The sequence below is a fragment of the Rhinolophus sinicus genome, linkage group LG03 (assembly GCF_036562045.2).
Source record: "Rhinolophus sinicus isolate RSC01 linkage group LG03, ASM3656204v1, whole genome shotgun sequence".
NCBI lineage: Eukaryota > Metazoa > Chordata > Mammalia > Chiroptera > Rhinolophidae > Rhinolophus > Rhinolophus sinicus.
In genome coordinates this window covers 95150055-95173986 of record NC_133753.1, presented here as the reverse complement: position 1 = coordinate 95173986, position 23932 = coordinate 95150055, and the positions used below count along the sequence as shown (strand labels likewise).

General features: G+C 45.7%; 1 protein-coding gene across 1 annotated transcript in view; it reads right to left on the bottom strand.

Moving 5' to 3' along the window:
• The window catches only part of THSD4 (thrombospondin type 1 domain containing 4), a 574709-nt gene that overhangs the window by 533361 nt on the left and 17416 nt on the right, over nt 1-23932 (bottom strand). The window contains exons 2-3 of the mRNA XM_074328210.1: nt 13837-13945; nt 3482-3551 (exon numbers count right to left, since the gene is read on the bottom strand). Of these exons, the coding sequence (XP_074184311.1) occupies nt 3482-3551; nt 13837-13865 (99 nt within the window). The 5' untranslated portion in view covers nt 13866-13945. The remainder of the gene's footprint in view (nt 1-3481; nt 3552-13836; nt 13946-23932) is intronic.

The window sequence follows — 23932 nt, the reverse complement described above, 5'->3', positions numbered from 1 at the left end:
CAAGTACCTTAATAATGAAAATAGACCATTGTCTAGCCCATTCCAGCTGCTAGTACAAAAATATCATAGACTGGGCGGCTTATGAACAATGTAAATTTATTTTGCCCAGGTCTGGAAGCTGGGATGTTTGGGATTAAGGAACTAGCGGATTTGGTGCCTGGAAGAGCCCATTTCCTGGTCTTCTCGATGCGTCCTCACATAGCAGAGGGGGCAAGAGAGCTCTCTGGGATCTCTTTTATAAGGGCACTCATCCTCGCATGACCTATTCACCTCCCAAACGCCCCACCTCCAAACACCATCACGCTAGGGACGCATGAATTTGGAGGGACACATTCAGTCTATAGCATTCTGCCTTTGGCTCCCTCAAATTTACATACTTCTTGCATTGAAAATTCATTCCATCCCAATAGCCCCCAAAATCTTAACTGGTTCCAGCAGCAACTTTAAAGTCTAGGTCCAAAGTCTCCTCTAAATATCACCTAAAGCAGATATGGGTAAAACTCAAGGTATGATTCATCCTGAGGCAAATTGCTCTCCAGCTATGAACCTATGAAATCAAACATGTTATGTGATCCCAAAATACAATAGTGAAACAGGCATAGGACAGATATTTCCCATCCAAATGGGAGAAGGGGGAAGAAGAAAGGAGAGACAGGCTCCGAGTAAGTCTAAAACCCAATCATGCAAGTTCCATTAGAGCTTAAGGCCCAAGAATAATCCTCTTTGGCTCGATGCCCTGCCATCCAGACGCACTGGGGCAGTGGTCGCCCTCGGCTTTGCTGGGCAGCGGTTGGGGCCCCAAGACTTCCAGGCTGCCCTGCCCCCACAGCTTTGGGCAGCCCCGTACCCACTGCGGCTCTCCAGGGTTGGGGTCCTGGGACCACGGCTTTGCTGGAAGACCTTGTCCTTTGAAATCTAGATGGAGGCAGCCACACCCCAGGGCTCTGCTGGGCATAGCGCACACCACATCCAGGTGCTAGAGCATCACCTGGGGATAGCGGAGGAGCTCAGTGCCACACTGCAGGGAGAGGAGACCACCAAGTGAGGTGGTATCAGAGGTGAGCCAGGTCCAGAAGGTACCAGCATCCCCTCCTTTGCATTCTTCCATTGACTTGACTATAGCTCTTGGCTTCTGTCAAGATGGCTGACTAATCTTATTAAGTGATCTCTCCACCTCACCCTTAGTGTTTGTTCCCAAACAGGCTTTCCCATCTTTTTAATATGAATATGCTGAGAATTTTCCAAATCATTAAGTTCTACGTTCTGCTTCCTTTCCAATTAACAATTCCATCTTCAAGTCATTTCTCTCTTCTCGCATTGTATCACCAGCAGTCAAGAGAAGCCGGGCTACTCCTTCAATGTCTTGCTTACAAACTGCTTCAGCTAAAAACCTAATTTCATCGCTTGCAAGTTCTCCCTTCCACAAAACACTAGAACACAAACACAGTTCAGCCAAGCTCTATGCCACTTTATCACAAGCATGACCTTTCCTCCAGTTTCCAGTAACACGTTCCTCATTTCCATCTGAGAACTCATCAGAGTGGCCCTTACCATTTGTATTTCCACCCACATTCTGTTTGGGGTTACTTCGGTATGCTCTAAGAAGACTGAGCCTTGCTCTACAGCTCTTCTCTTTTCTTTCTCAGCTTTCATCAGAATCCCCTTTAAAAGTCCATTCCCAGCCATGTAGGCTTTTTCCAGCATGCACCTCAAAACTCTCCCAGCCTCTATCCATTCCCTTTTTCTAAAGCCACCTCCACATTTTTAGGTGTTTGTTACAGCAACAACCCTGCTGCTCACTGCCATGTTTGGTCTTAGTCAGTTTGGGCTGCTAAAACAAAGTGCCAAACTGGGTGGTTTATAAATAACGCAAATGCCTTTCTCAGTTCGGAGGTGGGAAGTCGGAGAGCAGGGTGCCAGCGTGGTCACGCCTTCTTCCGGGCTGCAGACCCCTCGTTGTGCCTTCACACGGCAGAGCAGCAAGCTCTCTCGTGGGTCTAGGCATTAGTTAGGGCACTAATTCCATTCACTCCCATGACCTGATCACGGCCCAAAGTCCCCACCTCCAAATACCATCACACTAGGGGTTAGGTTTCAATACATCAATTTGGGGAGGGCACAAACGTTCAGTCTATAATAGGTGTCCTCTCTGATTCTTGAAATTATGAGTAGAGATGATGCCGAGGAGTAAAGGGGGGTGTAAACTTCCAACATAATGATGTTTAGATCGTGACCAGGTTTTCCATCCATTCAGTCATTCATTAAGTATGTTACTGAGCACCTACAACATGCCGGGCTATATTCCAGGAGCTGGAAATACGACAGTGAACAAGACAGATCATGGGCTGACGTCTGAGTGCGGGGCACAATACAATACAGGCCCAGGAAAACAAAGCCAAAACAAAATCCACAGACCTAAAGGAAAATAGACCAATCAGACAAGAACATCAAGAACTTCTCCCAAGAAGGGTCATATCTAGCCAAACCTTGGACACACTCTCTTTTCTTGACTCCCTTCTGTCCTGGACTTACCCTATGAAAACCCTGTCTCGGGAAAGGTTCCGACCAACTCAGTCCCACTTAGATACACACAGCTGACCTCTTATTCCTCTCAGAAGTGTCTGCATTTTGTTCCAGGTGGACATGAGGCATTCCTAGGCAGCAGGAAGGGATTTTGGGGACCTTCTCAGAGTCACATCATGCATCTATTTCTAAGGAAACACTCATCACACGCCTGCTCTGTCGCGGGACAGCACTAGGCTTATTGAGGAAACAGGGAATAGTTCATTAACTATGACACACACAGAGCCTGAAGGGACGTGTGCTTGATCCTGTCCATTTGTCCCTCCAGACTCTCTGTCCACCGTTTTCCAGCCACCTCTGTGGCTCAGGAGGTTGACCTTCAAGGATTACATCCAGGGCTTTCTGTCTTCTGTCTTTGGTTGGGTTCAGCTAAAGGCAGTCGCCGCAGGGGATTGACAGGAGGAAAGAGAGGGTCAGGTCCTTATTTTCCTGCCCCCTCCTGGCCTGGCTGCTGATTGGCAGGGGCAGTTTCTTTCTGTCAACGACCATGGCTCCTTGTCAGGGGTCCTCTTGCATAGCCACAGTCACAACTCTCTCTCTAATCATCCACACCCCTTGCCCAGAAGGTACCCCTGGAGGGGGCAAAGCTCCATGCTGACGCTCCACTATTCCTGGGTACAGTGTCTTCTCACTGACCTCCCCTTCACTGGCCCATTCTCACGGCCACAGGCTGCAAAGCCAGCACTGCTCTCTGATCAGAGACTGACTCAGGGCACCAGCTTCATTTTTAAGCTCCAAGGACTTAGGACAGATAGGAGAACTGGTGAACATTCTACACATGGTACTTCTCAGAATCAGCAGTGACTCACCTTCAAATAGAACAAAATTTGGGGTGGCGACTGGAGCGACACCAGCCCCGTGTGCAGAGAAGGAACGCCTCTGAATGGCTATGGCTTACCTTTCTGTGCTCAGTGGAGGGCTGTGGGCAGACGAGCTGGAATCCAAGCAGCAGCAGGAATCCCAGGGCACTGGGAAGAGAAAATGGCAACAGGCAGGGCTGTGAGCATGTCCCAGGCTGCAGACCCGGCGGAAGGCGGCATCCCCATCTCATCAGTGGAAGGGAGAGAACAGTCCAGCCTGGGCCCTGGGGGGTGACCCAGTGAAGAGGCAAAGGGCCGGCCCACGGGCGGGGAGGCAGAAAGGTGCTGTGGGCTGGGTGGTGGCATCGGCCAGATCTGGGATCAAACGTAGTGTTACCGGGAACCAGCAAGGCTTCTATGTCAGAACAGTTAACCTCTTTGGGCCTTGTCTCCTCCCTCATAAGATGGGGACAACCACGGATGCTGGCTAGGAGCTTCGGGGAGGGCTGCATGAGAAAACGTGGCATGTCTGACCCAGAGTAAGTGCTGGTGAGTGCCTGGTCCTCGTGGAGCTGGTAAGGAGGGCTAAGAGTGGGCATTTTGATCCTGGCCAGAGAAGTTCCTCTCCCACACCCCAGCTTTCCTCAGAACCTTTCCTCTGCCTGTCCTTGGCCCTTTGGTGCCACACATGTTCTCCGTGGGCTGGATTAGCTGTGTTAAGCCCCACTGTCACCAGCCATGATTAGCGCTTGTCATCAAATAAAGGGAAGGTGTGGAAATAGGAGCCAGCTGGCCCTGAGACAGCAGGGTGTGCTGGGAGAGCATGACACTTTGGAGTCAAACACATCTAGGCTAGAATCCCAACTCCACCCTTCCCATGGGGGTGATCCTGGGTAAGCTAACACCTCTGCTCCTCAATGTTCTCATCTTCTGTCAGCATCACTGAGGATGACAGAGGTGAAAACACCCGGCACACTCAGGCAGAGGCGACAAGTAATGTCAAGTAATTTAAACCCCTGAAGTCCCTTGATTGGAAATCATTGATTGCATTGTTTTCAGCACCCTGCAGAAAGGCCGCCAGTCCTACTTAGCTGTCTTTTGAATCCTTTCCTAGGGTTTCACCCTGAGGGCAGAAGTTAAGCAATGCAGTGATTCTCAACATTGTTGAGGCCTCCAACAAAGCTGAAAGATAAGAAACAGTGCCATGTCCAAGAAAAACTCACCGTGTGGAGATGGCGATGAGGAAACCTGGCTGAATGAGGGGTTAGGGCTGTGGAGTTAGAAAACACTCCCGCCATCGCTAAGAATTCTAAATTCCACACTAACCCCATTTAGTATGTAAATGAGCCCGGCCCTAGCAGACCACATGGAATGGACTTGGACACACTGCTTAGAGACTGTGTGTGGGGACAATAGCAGGGCGAAGGGACACTAACCAGGTGTTAAACGCAGTCTGTCCATTGTCTTAGAGCTGCAGTGAAGGCCCCAAAGCAGAGGACCGAGGGTATTCCATACACATACATTCCAAAGAGAACGGCTGCACGTCTATTCAGGACTGGAAAAGGAGGTGCTCCCCACCCGAGATGTCTTCCAGCCACAGGGCAGGGGCATCTCAAGGAGTGGGTGGGAACACAATGGTAGAAAAAGAATAGCTATTTTCTAGTTGTGTCCTTACTAGATCCAGTTTATCCTCTAAACCAAAGATTATGTTCATCATGACTCAGGAGTCCATACTCCTTGGTTACCTGACCTTGAGCAAAGCACCACTGTGCCTCAGTTTGCTCATCTGTAGAATGGAATAATATCACCTGCCCTGCTGACCTCAAATGCGTGAATGTGTGAGGAAGCACATTAGGAACCACGCCTACAAATTTGAACCATCTGTAACACATTCTGGCACTGTTTACTCATGAAGAAAGAAAACCAGCTTAGTGTGGTTTTGTTAAAAAAACAAGCAGCAGCTCCATACATGTGTTATACCTCAGCCCCTGTTATGGCAGACACCTAAGCCACATATCTGTAACACAACCAGGAGCAGTGTGCACTACCCCTCCTCCCAGGTAGCATTTCCAAAACTTTCAGGGGCACTGGGGGCAGGAGAGGGAGAGAAAGAGCAGAGGAGGGAAGATTCTAGGTTTTCCTCTGTCTCAGAGGAACTGCATTCCAGGTTGCCTGGTCAGCTCTCCTCCCAGGTATTTCCACAGCTTGTTCCCTCACCTTCTTTAGGTGTCTGCCCAAAGCTGGCCCTTCTCCACAAAGCTTCCCTGACCCTATAAAAACCAGCACTCCCTCTCCCAGCCTCTCCTGTTTACTTGTCTCCATAGTCCTCACTGTCTCACAGACTATGTCTTTATTCACTTAAATGTCACCCTATGCCCACTAGAATATAAGTTCTGTGAGATCAGGGAGTTTGTTTAGTTAGTTTTATCCCTCAGCATCTAGCAGAGTGTCTGCTATATACTGGGGATGCCAAAAACATATATACACAAGACTTTTCTTATGTACTCATCTTTTCTTATTGGTATATATTGAGTATTACAATTTTAATACAGTTTTTTCTTTCTTAAAATGTGTATACATTTTTTGGGCACTCTCTGTAGTAAGAGCTTAAATTCATTGAGTTAATGAATGATGCTGTATCACCTTGACAACCTTTGAAATGTCGACATAAGGAGAAACAGTATGAATTAACATATCCAAAAATGTCCAAAGTAATGGTGAGAGCTTTTAAAAGTACTTTTATGAGAGATTTTTAAAAATCAGTCCTGCTTTTGAATTTCTATGTGATGCCCCCAAATCCATTCTCACAGGACTGACATGACATATGGCATCAAAATGTTTGTAGGTGCCCCATGCTGCAGAAAATGCAACACCAGTTGCACTTAGATATTCAAATGCTTCTTTTCTTCATTGCGTTGGGCCCTAGTGAGGCCCAAATGCATAGGGGTACCCAGTAAATTCATTCTGGAATAAAATCTTAGTTATTAAATGGGCTCGGCTCTGAATGGAATAGAATAAATTCCCCCAGAGGGGAAATTATTCTTTGGCTGCAATAACAGGAGCCAAAGCAATATATAACCCCAGCGGCCAGAAGAAACTCTGCCAAGGGCTGAAAGGTTCCCACCCCTGCTCAGTAGACTCTGTTTTGGGGATACCCCACCCTGCTCACACATACCTATCTAATTGGTAGTCTGTAGCTGTGCCTATACCTCTTCAAAACACCGACAATCTAGCCTCAATCCTTGTTCCGCCTGACCCAATTCAAAATTAATGTTTGGGGAATGCGAGAGCATGTGTGTGTCTGTGTGTGTGCAACTCATGTGTTATTTCACTTTGATAGTTTGCTTTGGCAAACTGCTCCCAGCTTGCAACGTTTTGACAGATTGAAGGCTACCAGGGCCCTTGGCAAACAAATCACACACTCCCCTCCAAGCGGCGGGGGAAGTCACATTCCTACCAAGACTTTCCAATTCACCTTGCAGAAGAAATAACCCAACGTTTCACACCAATCAGAAAAAGGAAAAAAAGCTATGCCAGTTCCCCAGCGCTGTTCTAGATTTTAAACACTCCATCATTTCATTTCCTCATGTAGAACATAATGTTCATTGAAATTCGGTACAAGATCTACATCATGGACCGGGGGCACTGGGCTTCTGTATTTGCTTTGACCCACCCCTCCCCACCTACCCCACCCACCCTCAACACCAGTGAGAGTGGGTCATAGCACCACCACTGTGTACCTCGGATTACCTCAATGAACTCTATACCACTTGAGCATATCAAGTAACAAAACAAGGAAAACAGTAAAAAAATCTCAACTTCTTCTTCAGTTAATACAACTCAAGAGATATTTTGGGAGCAGCCGGATCACTACTAATGAAATTATACCAACCTTAGCAAAAGAGAGCCAAAGCCTCAGCATTGAAGAGAAATCCCTACCTACTTCACTCTGGAGATCAAAAGTGATTGCTAAGCATGCATTTTACTGTGTTCAGCTCAACCCTCTGTCTTCCTTGGACATCAGTTAAGAGTAAAGAAAGCAAGAGAAGGAGCTGGGTTACAAACGACATTAGCCACGGAAGATTTGATGGTTCCCGCTGATGTCACTGCTCACAAGTATTTCATTTAATCTCCACAACCATCCTATCAGACAATTTTACTATACCCATTTTACAGGTGAGGAAATTGAGGCACTTACTGAAGGGCACACACACCTACGAAGAGGAAAAGCCTGATTTTGATGCTAGCAGTCAGACCCTTGGCCTGGACCCTTAACCACTGTGCTCTGGGGCCTCAGTAGGAAATAGCTCACCTTTAAAACAAGCATTTGCATTTTATCACATCAATTTTCTTTCCCAGTCTTAGGAGCCTGTGGCTTCACACATCTGTTTTACTTTCTGTCATTGCTTGCAAAAATAATCAGAAAATAAGTGGGTGCAATAAAATCTCGTTTATCCAGCCTCACTAGAGAACATTCTAAGTTTTAAAATAATTGAAGCTAACCATTTAAATCCCAAACTTCAAAAAAAAAAAAAAATGCATCCTATTTATTTCCTCTGCTTTCTCATACAGAGTATGCTGAGCTTCAGTAACCTTTCTTAGATGGCTGAGCATAAGGTGACGGATGGCCTAGGGGCAGAGCAGGGGGACAGCCCAGAGCTGGGGCTTCCCCACTGCCATGGCCCTTTGCTGTCTCCACCCTGCTGTAAGGCCTGGCCTCCTGTACTGCGGGTGAGACTGTGTCCTCTTAAGCGGTTCCCTTCCAGTAGGTCTTGGCCTTGGAAACCTTTAGACAGCCAAGCTGCAACCAAACCGAAACCAAACAGGCTCTGGGGAAAGGCCTGCCTGGCTTTCGTGGAGTAAATGTTTCCATTTTAGAGCATGAACTTCAGGACACCTATTCTAATTGCATATTGGTGATTTTTACTGCTTACTTCCAGGTTCTCCACTCTTGCAGCCATTTGTGTTTTATGGACCAGAGCCTCTGGGAAAGTGAGGTGTTCTGTCACCACACAGCTTTTTAAGACACAACACCTTTTGGTAAATTCCCCTGCTTAATGGGAGGTTTCTTGAGGAATTGGTTTCTCATCCATCCTTGCAACTAGCAGAACAATCAGCACAGACTCAGTCCAAACTCAGGGCTCATAAATGTCAAGTGAGTCAAAAAATAGAAGGATGGACTGAAGAGAGGGGAGACAAAAAGGAGAGAGGGCGGAAGTATCAGTCACTAAAGAAATGCAAGGTGATGCAAGACTTTTCATCAATAAAGTGTCTTCTAAGTGCACCCCAGCATTCTGTCATAAAAGTATAACTGGGAAAAGAAGGGTTTCTACAAGCTGGAGTTATTGGTTCTGATCCCTGGGGGTGTCATTGTTAACCTGAGGTCTATAAATCTATTTGGGTAACTAAGGAATGGGTAGCTGGCAGCCCAATGATATCACACCTTGACTCCATTGAATCCTTTGGTACAGAATGTTCTAGCAAATCCCACAATCAAATACTGAGTGGTGAGGACAGGCTCCAGGTGCAAGGCTGTGCCAAGCATAAAGAAAAACCAATACTGCCTGAATGCCTGCCATCATTTTATAGGAAGGGGTTTTCCAGGGCAGTCCTCCAAAAGCATTTTATTTCCTCCTAGCCTCTATGCCTACCATTCAGATGGCTCCTACCGGGCTTCCCACATAACATTCCAGCAGGTTCTTCGCTGATACACTTGTTCTCTTCTGCTCCCATCAGATGACTCCTGTTCATAGTCAACCATGTTCCCAAACCTGTTTACGCCAGCTGCTTTGTAATTACATAAAATGTTCAAAGAATAAGCCAACCCATGAAATGAGCGCACACACACACACAAAAGACTAGTTAGTTGTTTGTTGTTTCTACAAAAGTGAAGCTCAATGCTTTGGAAAGATTCAATAAAGGCAAATAGCCAAGGAAAAAAAAACTGCTGGCCAATTAGGTGTGGATGAGACAACTGTAAGTGATTGCGGACAAACATAATACAAATCTAGAATTATTCTGTACTCTGATTGCCGTGCAAATCTTTAAATTCTCACTCCACCTTAAAGGAACCCAAATGGAAACCTTACATAATGCTTGTGGGTGTGGTTTGTGCAAGAAAGACAGTGTGGGGTTCATGTTCCAAGTCTTCGGCCGCACATCAAAAAAATTGGTGAGTGAACGTGCATGTTTTAAGTTAAAAGGAAACGGTGAAAGGTGTGTGTGTATCATTCGTATGATTTTTCTGCATTAACCTATTTTTGTAATTAACGAATGAGCCTGATCAGAAAAGAAAAAATTTCAACTTTATTTCTTTTACATAAAAGATAATCATTAATCTATGCATTCAGTATGCAAGAAATATTTACTGAGCATCAACTGGGTAGTGTTGTGGTTTCGATGTGGGCTACACTCTGTCCTGCCTTAAAGTTTCATGATGATCCAAGCCTGTCCTCTTCTCCTCCCCTCCTCCTCAGCCCTTTACACCCCACCTCTTCCTCCCCCTCCCCACCCCCCTCCTCTTATTCCTTTGCAGCCTATGCTCCTTCACCCCATTTCCTGGTCACTGGCTTAACCCCATGAGCCTTCCCAATTATCACATACTTCTGTACTCCTAAGGGGAATCTCTGTTTTCACTGATCAACCATGCCTCAAATATCACTACTGGTACCCTTCATTCTCTTTCTTACACACACAAACACATTTTCCTCACCCACTTCTGTCTTCCTTCGGTATTAGGGAGCTTTTTCAGTTGCCCCAAGAACAGCCAGCCACCTTTCTCTTTCTCATTTCCTCAATCCCTTTTGGTTGTATTTCTAAGTGAAGTAGCTGACAGGCATTACAGTAATATTACTCTACTGAAGTGTATATCAAGGAAAAGAAAAGCCTTTAAGTTTCAAAAGACTAAAACCAGACACTTGACCTAGGGCCATCAACCTGTAAAATGCTTAAAATGATCCAGAACTCTCCATAAAATCTATAAAAACCACCATCTAACCTTGTAATCTCTCTAATTACATCTGCATTTCTTCAAAAACTACCATTCAAAATAAGAATCACTGAATCAAGTTTATTTCCTGCCAATTTAACCAATTGTTTGGCGTTTTCAATAGTTTTGTTTTCTTCTCTGTTCTCCTTCCAAACATAAAATACGTCAACTATACTAAAGCACTCTGAGTTAAAGGAAGAGCCGTGACCAAGCAGACTGGCTCCGAAGAGATTCTGTGGGTTAGCCGTGGAGGGAGCCACCATCACTTGTTAGTGTTCCTAGGGAGGAAACTGTGTTTCTTTCCACTCAGTCACTGATCAAATACATAAAGATGTGACTGTGCATATCAAAAAAAAAAAAAAAAAAAAAAAAAATGCACCATTTGGAGCAAGTCTTTAAGAAATATAAACACTTCTGATAACTTAGTACTGTTTCCTCTCTAACTCGGCACAGGTGACAAATATTCCTTAATCTAGCCTTGATGGACGCTTTGGCCCAAAAGGATTTGACTTGCCTTGCATTGTGCATGGGGCCCAGAGCTTGTCCAAGGCTCAGTGACAGCCCACTAACTAGTTCCATCAAGAGTTAAAATGTATGCCTCTGCTACTGGGTTTAACTGTGATTCTTTTGTATTACTACAGACTGAGCAGGGCGAGACACTCTTGCTACATTATTGCCCAGGGCTGCTCTTTCAATGAGGAAGAAGTTGGCTTTCTGTTTCTCTGTGGCTTGGCAAAAACTGAGGAGGGATTTTTAAACTAAATCTCTGCATATGAGAATTGTGAATCCCCTTAAATGCTTTTTTCCTCTCAGGAATTTTCTTGGCAGCTAACTTCTAATTTTGACCCGCTTCCCCTATAGGTAGAGAAATCCTCCAGCTTTTCCAATTGATCTTTATGCATTTGGTTGCCTTGATAAATATTAAAAAGCTCTTAGTGTGTGTGTGTGTGTGTGTGTGTGTGTGTGTGTGTGTCTCATCTGCCACGTTTATCAAAGACCTCTTACTCTTAAAGTAACCATCGCCCTTTTCCCTGGAACATTTTGAAAAGCATTTAAACAAAAGACACTAGTTTTTCTAAATTTTTTTTTTCAGGTTAAAATATATTTACATGGCTCTAGAAACAGAATGCAAAATAGTTTGTAAGTACCTGGGTACCTGGCTTACGAAGGAGACCTGAGGGAAATCTCCAGCTGAGCGCTCCCAAAAAATCACCTGTCCTCATAACTCACACATTCTTTCCCCAGTCCTTACAGCAAACCTCAGGGAGATGTCCTGCTGAGCACCCCTGTTCAAACAATCCCTTAGCAGGACACTAATGGCGGAGGCCTGTCAAGACTTCTGGAGTTCCACCGTAAGGATAGCAAGGGGACATCTAGTTTCCAACTCCTGCCACCCTGCTCATTTCTAACCTGTGGGCAATTCCTCTGAAATAATGCACAGTTTGGGGGTGAGCCCACCAGCAGCCCCTCGAAGTGTGATGGCCTCCACACCACAGGTCATTACAGGAGGTGAACCGCTTACAGGGGCATCAATTAAAACTCCAAGACATCAAGAAAACACTTGCAAAGTTCCTTGCAAAAGGGACTTCTCCGAAGTAACGCCATTCCCATGCAGTCTCGGTGGCCACAATTTTGAGGGTCCTCAGTACTTTTAGGGGCTTTTCTGATGGCAGCCAGGCTTAACACTCACTTGTTTACCACATGGTGAACCCATCTGTGGTCATCTGCTGCTCTTTTCAACCCAGTTCAGTATGAGACTGTGCCCTCCACTTCTCAAATGTCCCCATTAGGTCCTCACCTAGGCTGTGGTCCTGAAGTGAGCCAGTGGTCCAGCAGCTGTGGGTTTACCGCAGTGTGATGGAGCATCCACAAAATGGGTACGTATTTCATGTCTTGAAATACCTTTTAAACTATTTTTTAAATTATGGTTTAAAAATGCACACAAGCTAAATTAGATTGGATGCCAAATATTAACCCTGAAGAGACCATACAACATTTAAATCGACCTGCCCTATAAATGGCTGGATTGTGCAGAGGTTTTCTGGACTTCTCTGACTGCTTCTGCCTGTGAATGTCAGTGATGAAGAAGGCTATACCTCTGCACGAGTCTGTGGATGTCAGACCTGCACACATCTGTTCATGTAAAATGATACAAGCAACTACAGACTATAGCTCACACACACACACACACACACACACACACACACACACACTACACCCAGTTAAATGCCAGGCATGGGTCTAAGAGATCTGCCTGGCAAATGCTCGGGCCCTGGTTGGGCAACCACATGTGTCACCACTGTAATAACATACTATAAATCATTTTACTTTTTGTTACAAGTTCTGAGCATTTGGGGCTAATGTATAGTTTGGGGTGGGGATGGGGGGCTACAAGGTATCATTAGTGATTCAACTTTAAAACAGAAGTCCTTCCTTCCGCTCTTTTAAGATGCTGAATCAATTAATTTAAACAATATACTGAGATTGCAAGATGAGCTTCTTTGAAGAACTGTTACTAATTGCAATTACTTACCTATGTGGATCAAGATTTTCTTGGTATTATGCAGCTAAGGCAAGTGTAAAACCAACCAGAGGCTGAGGCTGACGTACCAGCTATTGGCCATAAATCCTGATCTCAAATTCCGGCGTTTATCCAAACAGATTCATTGATCTCACCATGTGTAAATATTACAAACGTGAACTTATAAAATAAATGGGTCTTAATAAAATACTGCCATTGGCTATTTTATATGTTGAGATTTTACATAGGATTTTGACTGGAGAATTTTGAAAAGGGTGCATCAGCCTCAAGAATGTTTGGAAAATGCCTCAGTGACAGACAGGGGCTACAGCTCCCGGGGGCGGCGCCCCTTTTCTGACTCTGCAGCAAAGGAAGGTGGTACAAGGTCAAGGTCTCCCAGCACTGGTTTTTCGTCCTACAAACTGGAGATACTATTGCTTGTTCTACCCACCTCACATGGCTGATATCAGGATCAAAGGAAAAATGTAGGTGAAAGTCATAGACAGTCTGAGCAGAAGGAACTAGAGAGGTCACCTTTTAAATAAACCAGATCAGTTAAGTCAAAATATGTGGGGATGCAGTCAGAGGACCATATTTTTCAAGTTCTCCAGGTAACTACCTATTTATTAGGCAACCATGATATCTATCCACTGATCCAGTAACACCTTTATTTAAAAAGTAATTAATTAACAAAATAATAAAACAGCAGGGTACCGCTTAGAACCTATGCCATGTGGATCGCAGTCTGAACAGCTGTCAGCACAACGCCCAGCTCCCAAGGCCTCGGCAACTTCTAAGTAGTGCACTTATCACAAATACCTGCACCTAGCACATCAAAAATATCAGTGGGATGCAGAGCCTCATAGCTAGTTACTGAAAGAAACTATATAGTAAAACTCAAATGTGGAATTTCTTACTCTCTTTTTAAAGGGTTCTGCACTTACCTGAGAGAACCCATGAAATGGGAAACCATGATGCTTGGAGTCCAGGAAAAAGCAAGGGCTCCTCGGGTATGTTGCCAATTTTCTGCAGGTGGGAGTGGTGTTCAAACTCCTGTAGAAGGAACAACAATGCTGTTTTTAGCATGGTTTGCTGAGGAAGATTCTATAGCCTGAGATTCTAGAGCCTAAATAGGCCAATGAAACCAAAAGGGAGCTAATGGAAGACATTGAAACAAAAATACCACTGACCAGTTATGGTTACCAGATTTCCCACCTGCAGTCTGATTATGTATGAACATGAGATACCAAATTTACTGGACGCTCAGCAGGGTGACTAGTCCACGAAGCTGTTCAGTAAGTTAACCATCAATATGGTTACCTCAGACTCGGTGCTCAGTGCAAAGCTGGCATTTGGCCAACCTGCATTGGAAATTTAGGCCCATCTATTAAAAGCTATCTAATCATAGAAAAACCATTTTCCCTCTGTGTCTTGGTTTCTCCCACTATACATTAGGAATAAAAATACTAGCAATAAAGGAAACGACATATTGATATATGCTACAACATAGATGAACCTTGAAAACACTATTCTAAGTGAAAGAAGCCAGACACAAAAGGATAAATATTGCATGATTCCATTTATAAGAAATGTCCAGAATAAGCAAATCTATTGAGACAGAAAGTACATTAGCGGTTGCCAGGGTCTGGGGGTGGAGTGGGGCTCATGGGAGGATACAAGGTTTCCTTCTGGGGTGACAAAAATGTTCTAATATTAAATTGTGGTGATGGTTGTACAGCCCTGTGTAAATACTCAAAGCCACTGAAATTGTACACCTTTAAATTGAAGTATGGTATGTGAATTATATCTCAATAAAACTTTTAAAATACTGCCTCAAGAACTACTGCAGGTTGTTGTGAAGATCAAATGAGTGGGCATTAGTCCAGCTCTGATGATACTGATGCAAGAAGAAGAGAAGGAACACTTAAAATGTGCTATCACAGTAAAAACAGGGAGATAAAACCCCTCACCTACAAATACGATTTTATTCAGAAACCCTCACTAAACAGAATTTCTAAGCATTATCAAGTGAGCCAACAGTTTCAAAGTTTATAAATAGCATCAGAAAGCCCAGGATGAGAGGTTTGGTTGGAATGTGAGGGAATTTGGGAAGCAAAACCATGGCCCAGCCTACTCTCCTCCAACACCTCCTTTCAGAGGAAGACAAATAAATGAAGCCAGGTTTCCAGGTGTGCCCAGGGGTCCTCTCTAGTAAAGCCAGAGTCTTCCAAAATTACTGGTTTCTGCATTCTTCCCAGGACTTCACATTTTCCTTTCATTAGACAGGGAGGATTGCGAGATAAGTTACTAGGACTTAAGAAAAGACAGTCATAAGAACCATAAAATTCCATTTGTAGGATAAAATTATCAAGATTTAAAAGTCACCACCAGCCCTTTCTAAGGGTTATTAAGAAAGTAAAGCCTCTTAACTGTGATCAGCCCTAATTAGCCATCAGCAACTCATGAAATTACTCATGGTGCTGAAGACCCTTAAATTCTTGGGGCTCAGCCAGACGTTACACTGAGATCCACCAGGAAGAAAGCCAACAAGTGCAAATTGGAACAGTTAAAACTCCTCTGAATCTGAGGCGCGGTCTTGCTCTTGGCTGGGGAGCAGGTATGTGCGAAGACGGCATTTAACTTGGAAAATGGGATTTGACTTGGGAGTCAGATGAAACCTTTGCCAAGCTCCTGATGATGGTCAACTACGTCAATAATTATTTGCTCAGTATGTGCAGTGCTCAGGTCCCCTCCAAGGGATGCAAGAGAAGGATGAGTCAATGCAGGGTCTCGCTTTACAATCTAGCTTAGGTGGGGAAGATTTGGGGACATGGAGTTGTCTGGGGATAGGACAGTGTTATCCAGAACAACACAGGGTAAAGGTTGTGACATAGAGACCCTGTACTAAGCAAGCTAGTTGCGGAGAAGGAGAATCACTGTGGATGGCTAGTCGGGCATCAGCAAGGAAGATGGGACTTAAAATGAGCCCTCACCCTACACAGGTTACAAGCAAACCATCTAAAGCCATTAGTAAAAGCGTACACACTGTAACCTGAACGACCTGGGTCTGAGACCAGCATCCCCATTTATGAACGAGGTAAACTTTGGCAATTAACCCTTTGTCTTCCAAGTTCCTCACCTGTAAAATGGGGATGTTGTTTGTAACTACCTCGTGGGGTGGTTGTGTTACATATTTATTGAGACTGCATGACCTCGCTACTGGACAGACACACACATACACACACAGACACACTCAGCAGGCACGGTCCTTGCCCTCGAGGAACTTACAGTCAGGATGCTAGAGGGCTATATACTTTAAACAAACTGACACACAAATAAGTATAAACATAAAATTGTGATAAAAGCCATGAAAAAATGTCCAAGGTGCCTCAGAAAGTATACTAGGCAGTGATCAGAGAAAGTCCCACTGAAGAAGTGACCTTCATGCTGAGGCTTGAGTCATCCAGCAGAAGGGGGTGTGGGGACATCCCAGGGAGAGGCAATCGACAGTGTAAACTCATGTGAGGAACTGGAAGGAAGAAGGAAGTAGGGTGGCGGGAACTTGGTGATCCCAGGAGAATATGGGAAGGGCTGACCCCATATTTACCAGAATATGGTAAGTGAATGGTTGAGGGGGGACAAGGAAAGAGAGGTGTCAAAGACGACTCCTTCCAGATTTCTGGTGGTCGGAGGCAGCATAAGGAGGTTCTAACAGGGCTTTTTCAGTTTCATCGGGAAAGGGAGGGCGATGTTGAGAGGAGATGTGATGTAAAGCAGAAGTTTCCAAATCTGACAAGAAGTCAATCAGAAAACATGTTAAATTATCAAAACAATTTGAAAATAGATTTACAACCACTGCTTATAACCATGAACCTTGTCCTTTCTGTGTATTTTGCTTTCAGATATTGGCTGATAATAGAAGGAAGCCATCATGATTACCCTGTCATTTGGAAATATGGTTTCTTTCATCTTTAGCTCACCCTTTAAAAATTTGTTTTGAATGTATGTTTTATGTGCTCACATAATACGTTGAGATGTTAAAAAAAAAAAAAAAAAAAAAAAAAAAACAGCCAAACATACACTGGAGTTATCCACTCAAACATTTACTGATGGGGCATGCAGTCAAAAAAAAAAAAATTTGGAGGCCATTGCTCTAGAATGTATTTTAACCAAGTTTTTGTCAGATTTGGTCAGTCAGTTTTTTTCATGACACGGTTGTCCGGGGAGAGCTTGTACCAGCTCTGCCATTTCCTTGGGATTCATTTGTGCTTTCATGATTGGTATCCTGTTCAATCAGCTCTGCTTTTCAAACTGTGGGTCACGACCCATTAGTCTATCATGAAATCAATTTCGTAGGTCATGACCTGCACTTTTTGTAATGCAATAGGAAAGACTGAAAAAGAAAAGAAAATACCAGCATTTATCACACAAAATAAGGGTAGGTCTTTCTTTTCTTTTTTTATTCGTTTCAGGTATACAAAGGCACATAATAGACATTTACACCCTTCACAAGGTGATCACCCCCCAATATACTACCCCTCTCACATCATATACAGCTGTTACAATATGATTGACTATCTTCCCTATGCTGTACTCCACACCCCATGACTATATATGCATATATATCATATTACATTATATATCACGCTGGTCAGGCATCTACACAGTCTATGAAGTGATCCCCCTGATAAGTCCAGTGCCCATCTGGCACCTTACATGATCTTTACAACATTGTTGTGACTACTAACTTGCCCTTTCTAATCCCTTCACCTTCTCCCCCATCCCCACCCCCTCCCATCTAGCAAACATCAGTTTGTTTGTTTGTTTTTTCCTATGTCTCTGAGTCTATTTGTTTTGTTTCCTCATTTATTCTGTTCTTTAGATTCCACATATACTGAGATCATATGCTATTTGTCTTTCTCAGTCTGACTCACTTCATATTCTCTAGGTCCATCCATGTTGTTGCAAATGGTAAGATTTTGTTTTTTATGGCTGAGTAATACTCCATTGTATAAATGTACCACAGTATCTTTATCCAATCATCTACCGATGGACCCTTTGGTTGTTTCCATGTCTTGGCTATTGTGATTTCTTAACTGTGGCTCTGTCAGAAACATTTAAAAGCCCTTGCTCTGGAACCCAGAAAGCAATAAAGGATTCTAACTGTGATTGGGGGAATAAAATCCTGAAAATAAACAAAGCCATGTTATGCAAGCCCCCGAAAAGTGACTCCAGGAGAATTTTTGATGAGATGGCAAGAAAGGGCCATTGTAGGTTCTGGAGCAGGGAAGGAAATGATGAAAGTAAGGTTTCCGGAAAATCCAGTTGGGAACAACGCATGGGGCCAGCAGACTGAGTAAACGTGCTATCTATGGACCTGAGTCCGCCTCTGAGGTTTGCTCCTGTTGATTTATCTTTCTTGACAGTGAACAAAGAACCTTACAGCCTAGTTTCTACAAGAACATATGCTCCCTAGGGGATGGAGGCCGCACGTTCTCTCCTTTCCACAAAGACCCTACAGGAAGGCTAACAAGTCACCTGATTTTGTTCAGGCCAAAGCTGCAGTCCCCACACACCAGGAAGAAGCAGCAGGAAGCTTCAAGGCTCAGGGTGGCGGTGCCAGAAAGGCGGGCCACGACAGATCCAACCCAGGGTAGAGAATGGCACCCCTGGTCCTCGGTGGTGCCACTGAGCCCGAAACAGTGGCGCTGCTGTGCTGCTCCTCACCCACAGGCCCGTCTCTCAGTATCTGGCCTGCCCCTTTCCTCATGCCCTGACCAGAAATCCTGGAAGACCCGCCTGATATGAGGCCATCCTCCAGAAGAGAAGGATGTGCTTGGCCTGTCATGACTGGGTTCAGAAAGGCACATCCCAATTACCGGCGCCAGTTCCGCTCCCTTCCTCCCACACACAGGCTTCTCCCTCTGGAACTCCCACATGTAAAGCAACCACCAGGATCAACAAAAGCCCCAGTCCTGGGGGGAGAGGAAGTGACTCACCAGCAAAAGAATGAAGACCAGAGATTTCCAAAGGAAGCAGTTCCAGACCCCCAAATGAGCCCCCAGTACGTAGCACGTGGTGAGGTCAAGTCTCAGAACCTGCCCGTTCCTCTGTGAAGGCCGCCCCCCGAGGGTCCTGAAAGACTGGGAGCCTCTGCATTAGATCCATCCTGTGCTCACCAACATGTTCTCCTGCCCTGCGGCCATTTACACAACCTCTCCTCCCAGAACCCTGGCCCACTGTTTGCAGCGCCCCCTACCTGACATTGCAGGTATCTGTATGTGGACCAAGTACCAGAATGACAGCTCCCAACATCAGGGTATGTCCAACCCACCCCTGTCTTCCATTATGAGGAAAGTGGAAGAAGAGTCAAGAATCAGCTTTTACTAAGAACTAAATATGGGACATAAGTCATGTTATTTAATCCTCACAGCAAAACTGAGGCCACACAGCAGGTCAAGGGTATTGCTCGGACTGCACACAGACCACTGACACCAGAGTTGGTCTTCCTTTCACTCTATTAGACTCTCTGCCTTCCACCTGGTAGAGGATCACGCCCAGCTAGACACTCACTGAATGAATGAATGAATGAATGAATGAATGAATGAATGAGTAAACGCATGCTATCTGGGTATACCGCACAGATTTGCTGGGAGACCAACATGTCAGGAATGACTGTTTATTTTGCCATGGACATCATCTAAAGCTACGGAAACCAAGATGAGCAATTTAATAACCTATTATTTCAAATAATGATACAGAGGCTGAGGATGCTAGCAAACATCTACTGAGTGGTTACCATGTAGCAGATGGAGTCTAAGGGCTTTACACATGTTAACTCATTTTATCCTCACAACAACCCCTGAAGGAGGAACCACTGGGAAACAGAGGCACAGAGAACTGAACTGACTTCTCCAAAGTCCCCAGCTAGTAGGCAGGAGAGCCAGGATTCAAACGCAGGAAGCCCGAGCCCAGAGTCTATGCACTTAACCATCATTCGACATTGCCTTCTCCCCGATACAAACAGGGCTGGCTCTAATGATCAAAACAGAGGTTGCTGCTGCAGGTCTTTCTCTGACGTGTCCTCTCCAGCACTAGTGTGAAGGTAAAGGAACACGGTAGGCCTCAGTGGATACACTGCATGAATCTCTCACGTCACAACACAGCAGAGTGGCCACACATCCCCTGCAGGGCTGGCACCAGTCCCCGAGTACGTGGGGCAGTCAGGTCACCACCGGCTAATGGTCACACAGTGCCTACTGGATTAGGCTTCATGCAAGACACTCAATAGGAAGGGGAGCGGGGAATCCCTGCCCTCGAGGAGCTCACACTCCTACTGAGGCAGACCAATAAATAAACACAAATGAATGTTTTTTGACAATGATAAATTACCTCAGACTGAGAGTCCAATGGCTGGTACAGGCAAAAGGGAGCCCCAACACTCCAAGGCAGTCAGTGGCACCGCAGACTTTAGGGTTAGCACTTCCATTACCCTTGTTATATACTGGGCACCACAGCAAGGACTTTGTGTACCAGTTCATTTCATCTCATAACAACTCTATGAAGTATGTAACTAGCGCTGCCCCCAGGTCACAGAGAGGAAAACTGAGGCACCGGAAGACTGGTGGATTTCCCCACACCACAGAGAGTATGCAGCAGCGCTGGTGGGCTTCAAAGCCAGGCAACGCGACTCCAGAATCTATCCTTTGATCCCTGCCCTCGCTGCCTCTGGGCTCTGGGGATGCCGGCATGGACCAGGCAGGCTTTACGGGATTAGAAGCGGCAGAGCCGGAATCTCAGGCACAGGGAACTAATAGCTGGTTGAGCGACAAGGTTTGAGGAAAGACAAAGGCTTCTAAACTTTCAAAAGAAAACGAGGGAGTCATGTGTTTTGTGAATGGGCAAACCCTCTACTGGAGAGAGAGCACAGTGTGAATAAATGACAGAGGATAGAGGCCCAAGGAGCCATTAATGCCCAGTGAGCCAAAAGGGGAGGTGAAAAAGGAGCAAGCTGGGAAGTGGAAACCCAGGGGGAGGTGGTCCTGAGGTGGTGGTCAGGTGGAGAAGGCAGTGCAGGGTGTTCCCTGCACCCCTCAACTGAGAAGATGTGGTGGGTGTTTAAGAAAGAACTTTGGCTGAAGAAGGGAGAAGGCTGCCAAGAAGAGCAGCCAGAAAGCAAGAGGCATAAAAGGGGGTGTTCTTCTTTCTTGAAGGTACGCCCCGCTTGAAATAAAATGATTATCCAGAGCAGATGGGAAGAACAGAGGGAGGGATGTCCCTTAAATAGTCATCATGAACAATATGATGGGCAAATAGGTCCGCCAAGAATGGAGGTACAGGTCTAGAAGCTAAAAAGAAAAAGAGCATCTTCTCTTTTAACAGGTACCAAACACACTCTGTTTATGTTTGCCCCTCATTGGACAGGGCGCTTCTCAAGGCGAGGGCTGTTTTCTCATCTTTCATCTTTACTCATCGGTGCCTGGTCCAGGTGGCCATGCAGCGCAAGTCTGTCGCATTAATGGATGAATGGATGAATGCATAAAGGATGAATGGCACGTGTCTCTAATAGGCTTTTAATTTTTAGAAAACAGGGTCTCTGGCTGATTTCTCTCTGGATGTTACTGCTGACCCTCAGTGAACGCCCATGGCCCCAGAAGGAAGTCACTAACCCACAGCAGACACGTGCTGCCTCCAGGGAGGGCCCACCCTCCTGAGCCCTCTGGTGGCCGTGACCACTCACCACAACTCTTTCAGGAAATCTTGCCCCAGGCAGCAGGACACTGACCTTGGAGCCCCAGGCTGGTCACATCACCAGCCTCTTCCGACTGAGCCTTGGGCAGAGGCCAGCCAGCCAGAGGAACGTCCTCCTAACACTCCCTCTGCTCTGGGTCTTTGCTGAACCCCCTTGCAGAGCCCATTCTTTTTTCCCTGTCATATTCAAACTCAGCCACAGAACTCATTTCTCCCCAGTGAACCTCCCTACCTCAAACTGGCTTTCCCACAGCAACATGAAAACCCACAGAATCTGAATTAGAAAAAAAATGGTGAAAACGCCCTGGATATTTTCGAGTTCACACATTACAGTGGGTTTTGTTACTCACTGAAGAAAACACCTGACTTCTCCTTTGTTACCTGTAGAAATTAGGTAATGAGCCCAGATTAGTTAAGGATTTTAATACAAACTGCATCATTTCACGGTCATTAACACTGATGTGATCTATATATGTTTTCAGTCCTTAAAAACGTTTCCCAGGTAACTAAGGAAAAGATTCAAGGGCAGGAATATCAGGCAGGCGAGATATTTAAAATAAATGAGCCAGTTTTTCCTGCTTCTGTACCAAGTTGCTTTTTCAATTTCAAGTGACATGATACTGTAGATCAAAGGGGAAAACGTATTTAGAGTGAGAGCATTGTCTCTTCCCCAAATATTACTTCCTTAGGCATTTGATTTACCTCATTTGATAAACCCGGTTACATTTCTTTCCATCTGTGTCAGTCTCATACGGAGAACTCCAATTTAGCAGTTATCACAGTGTATCATTATGATTTATGCATGTCTTTCCTCCCCCTAACATGGGATTACAAAGATAAAGACTCTTCTCAAAGACTTATTTTTTATATTCCTGATGCCTAGAGCAGCGTCTGGGGCACAGTAGGTGTTGTGATGACAGAAAGAGCTTCCATTCAATCTCACGGGGAGGTCTCCCCTTCTAAGCATGATTGTGGTGTTGTGAAGGTACGATACCCAGGATCTGAAAAGCCACTTTACTCCTCAGTGATAACTGCTAATTGTTCCTGAAATTAACACCAGTGAGGACATTCTCTGCCCCACTCCTAAAGCCTCCCACACAAAACAGCTGCGATGGGATGCGGGCCCCCTACCTAGGAATCAAAGCCACTCAGAGACCCACTCCAGCCTTCCTCCCCACTCAGACTCAGCCTCTCCTCAGCATCCTCTGCCAAGCACACTTAGGAATCCCTGGGTTGCAGTGTGAGACGGAGCCCCAGAGAGCAGTTTCCAGGCTCTCGGCCTCACATAGAAAAGTGTTGGCTCAGGTAGTAAATGCCCATCAACTGTGATTGGATCCATCAGCTGTGGCTAGTTGGCCGTCAGCTGTATCCAGTGAGCCATTGGCCACTGATATAACTGCCGTGGCTACGCTAGCAGGAAATGGGGGCTAGCAAGAAGATGGTGGCTGAGCCTGCAAGCGGAGCAATGAGGGTTGCAAACAGTGTGGCTCCTGCTTCCTGTGTCTCCAACCCAGCCGCCAGCGAGACTACAGTGGTGTGACTCCCCCATCTATGTCTCCGCGGTGTTCCTTTTTGGCCTCACCATGTCCTGCTTTCTTATGTGGGGAGCAGGACCAGAGACCCCGCAGGCCGCCCCGCATGACACATGACGCAGTAAGCAGGGTATGGTGTCCACCGAAACTCTCTGGAAGATAATGAAGCAGTTTGTGCCCATGAACACTCAGTCTCAGGAAGACCAGGAGGAGCAGCTGCTGGAGAGCTGGACCCCCATGGAGGGGTGGGAGGACGTGGACGGTTCCCCAACCAGCAGAGGCCGGAGAAAGCAAAGGTCGTTGTGGCCCTGTGGGCTGGGAAGTGCTTACTGAAGCAGACCGGACGCGGGACTTGTTGTCCCAGGAGGAAACGCTTGCTGAGTCCTCCTTGGGAGATGAGGGTGAGGTCAAGGTCGTCCCTCACCCCCAGGACAGCCCTGGCAAATGACTATGGACTATGGGAATTGCCTTCTATTCCTATTTTAATGGACCGCTTGACTGTTTGCTTGGGAACATACCACCATGTAGTGGAACTGGCGGATGTTTGCTTTTGTGTCCCAACCGGCCGCCATCGAGAATATGTAAGCACCTTGACTGTGAGCTGCTGTTGTTCCAGCAGGGTACCCTGAGAGGCCCAGAGAGAGTGGCAGTGCCCTGAGAGCCCTGGCTGAGCCCAAGAAGTCTGGCTATGCCCAGAGAGAGAGTGGAGGTGCCCTGAGAGCCCTGGCTGAGCCCAAGAAGTCTGGCTGTGCCCAGA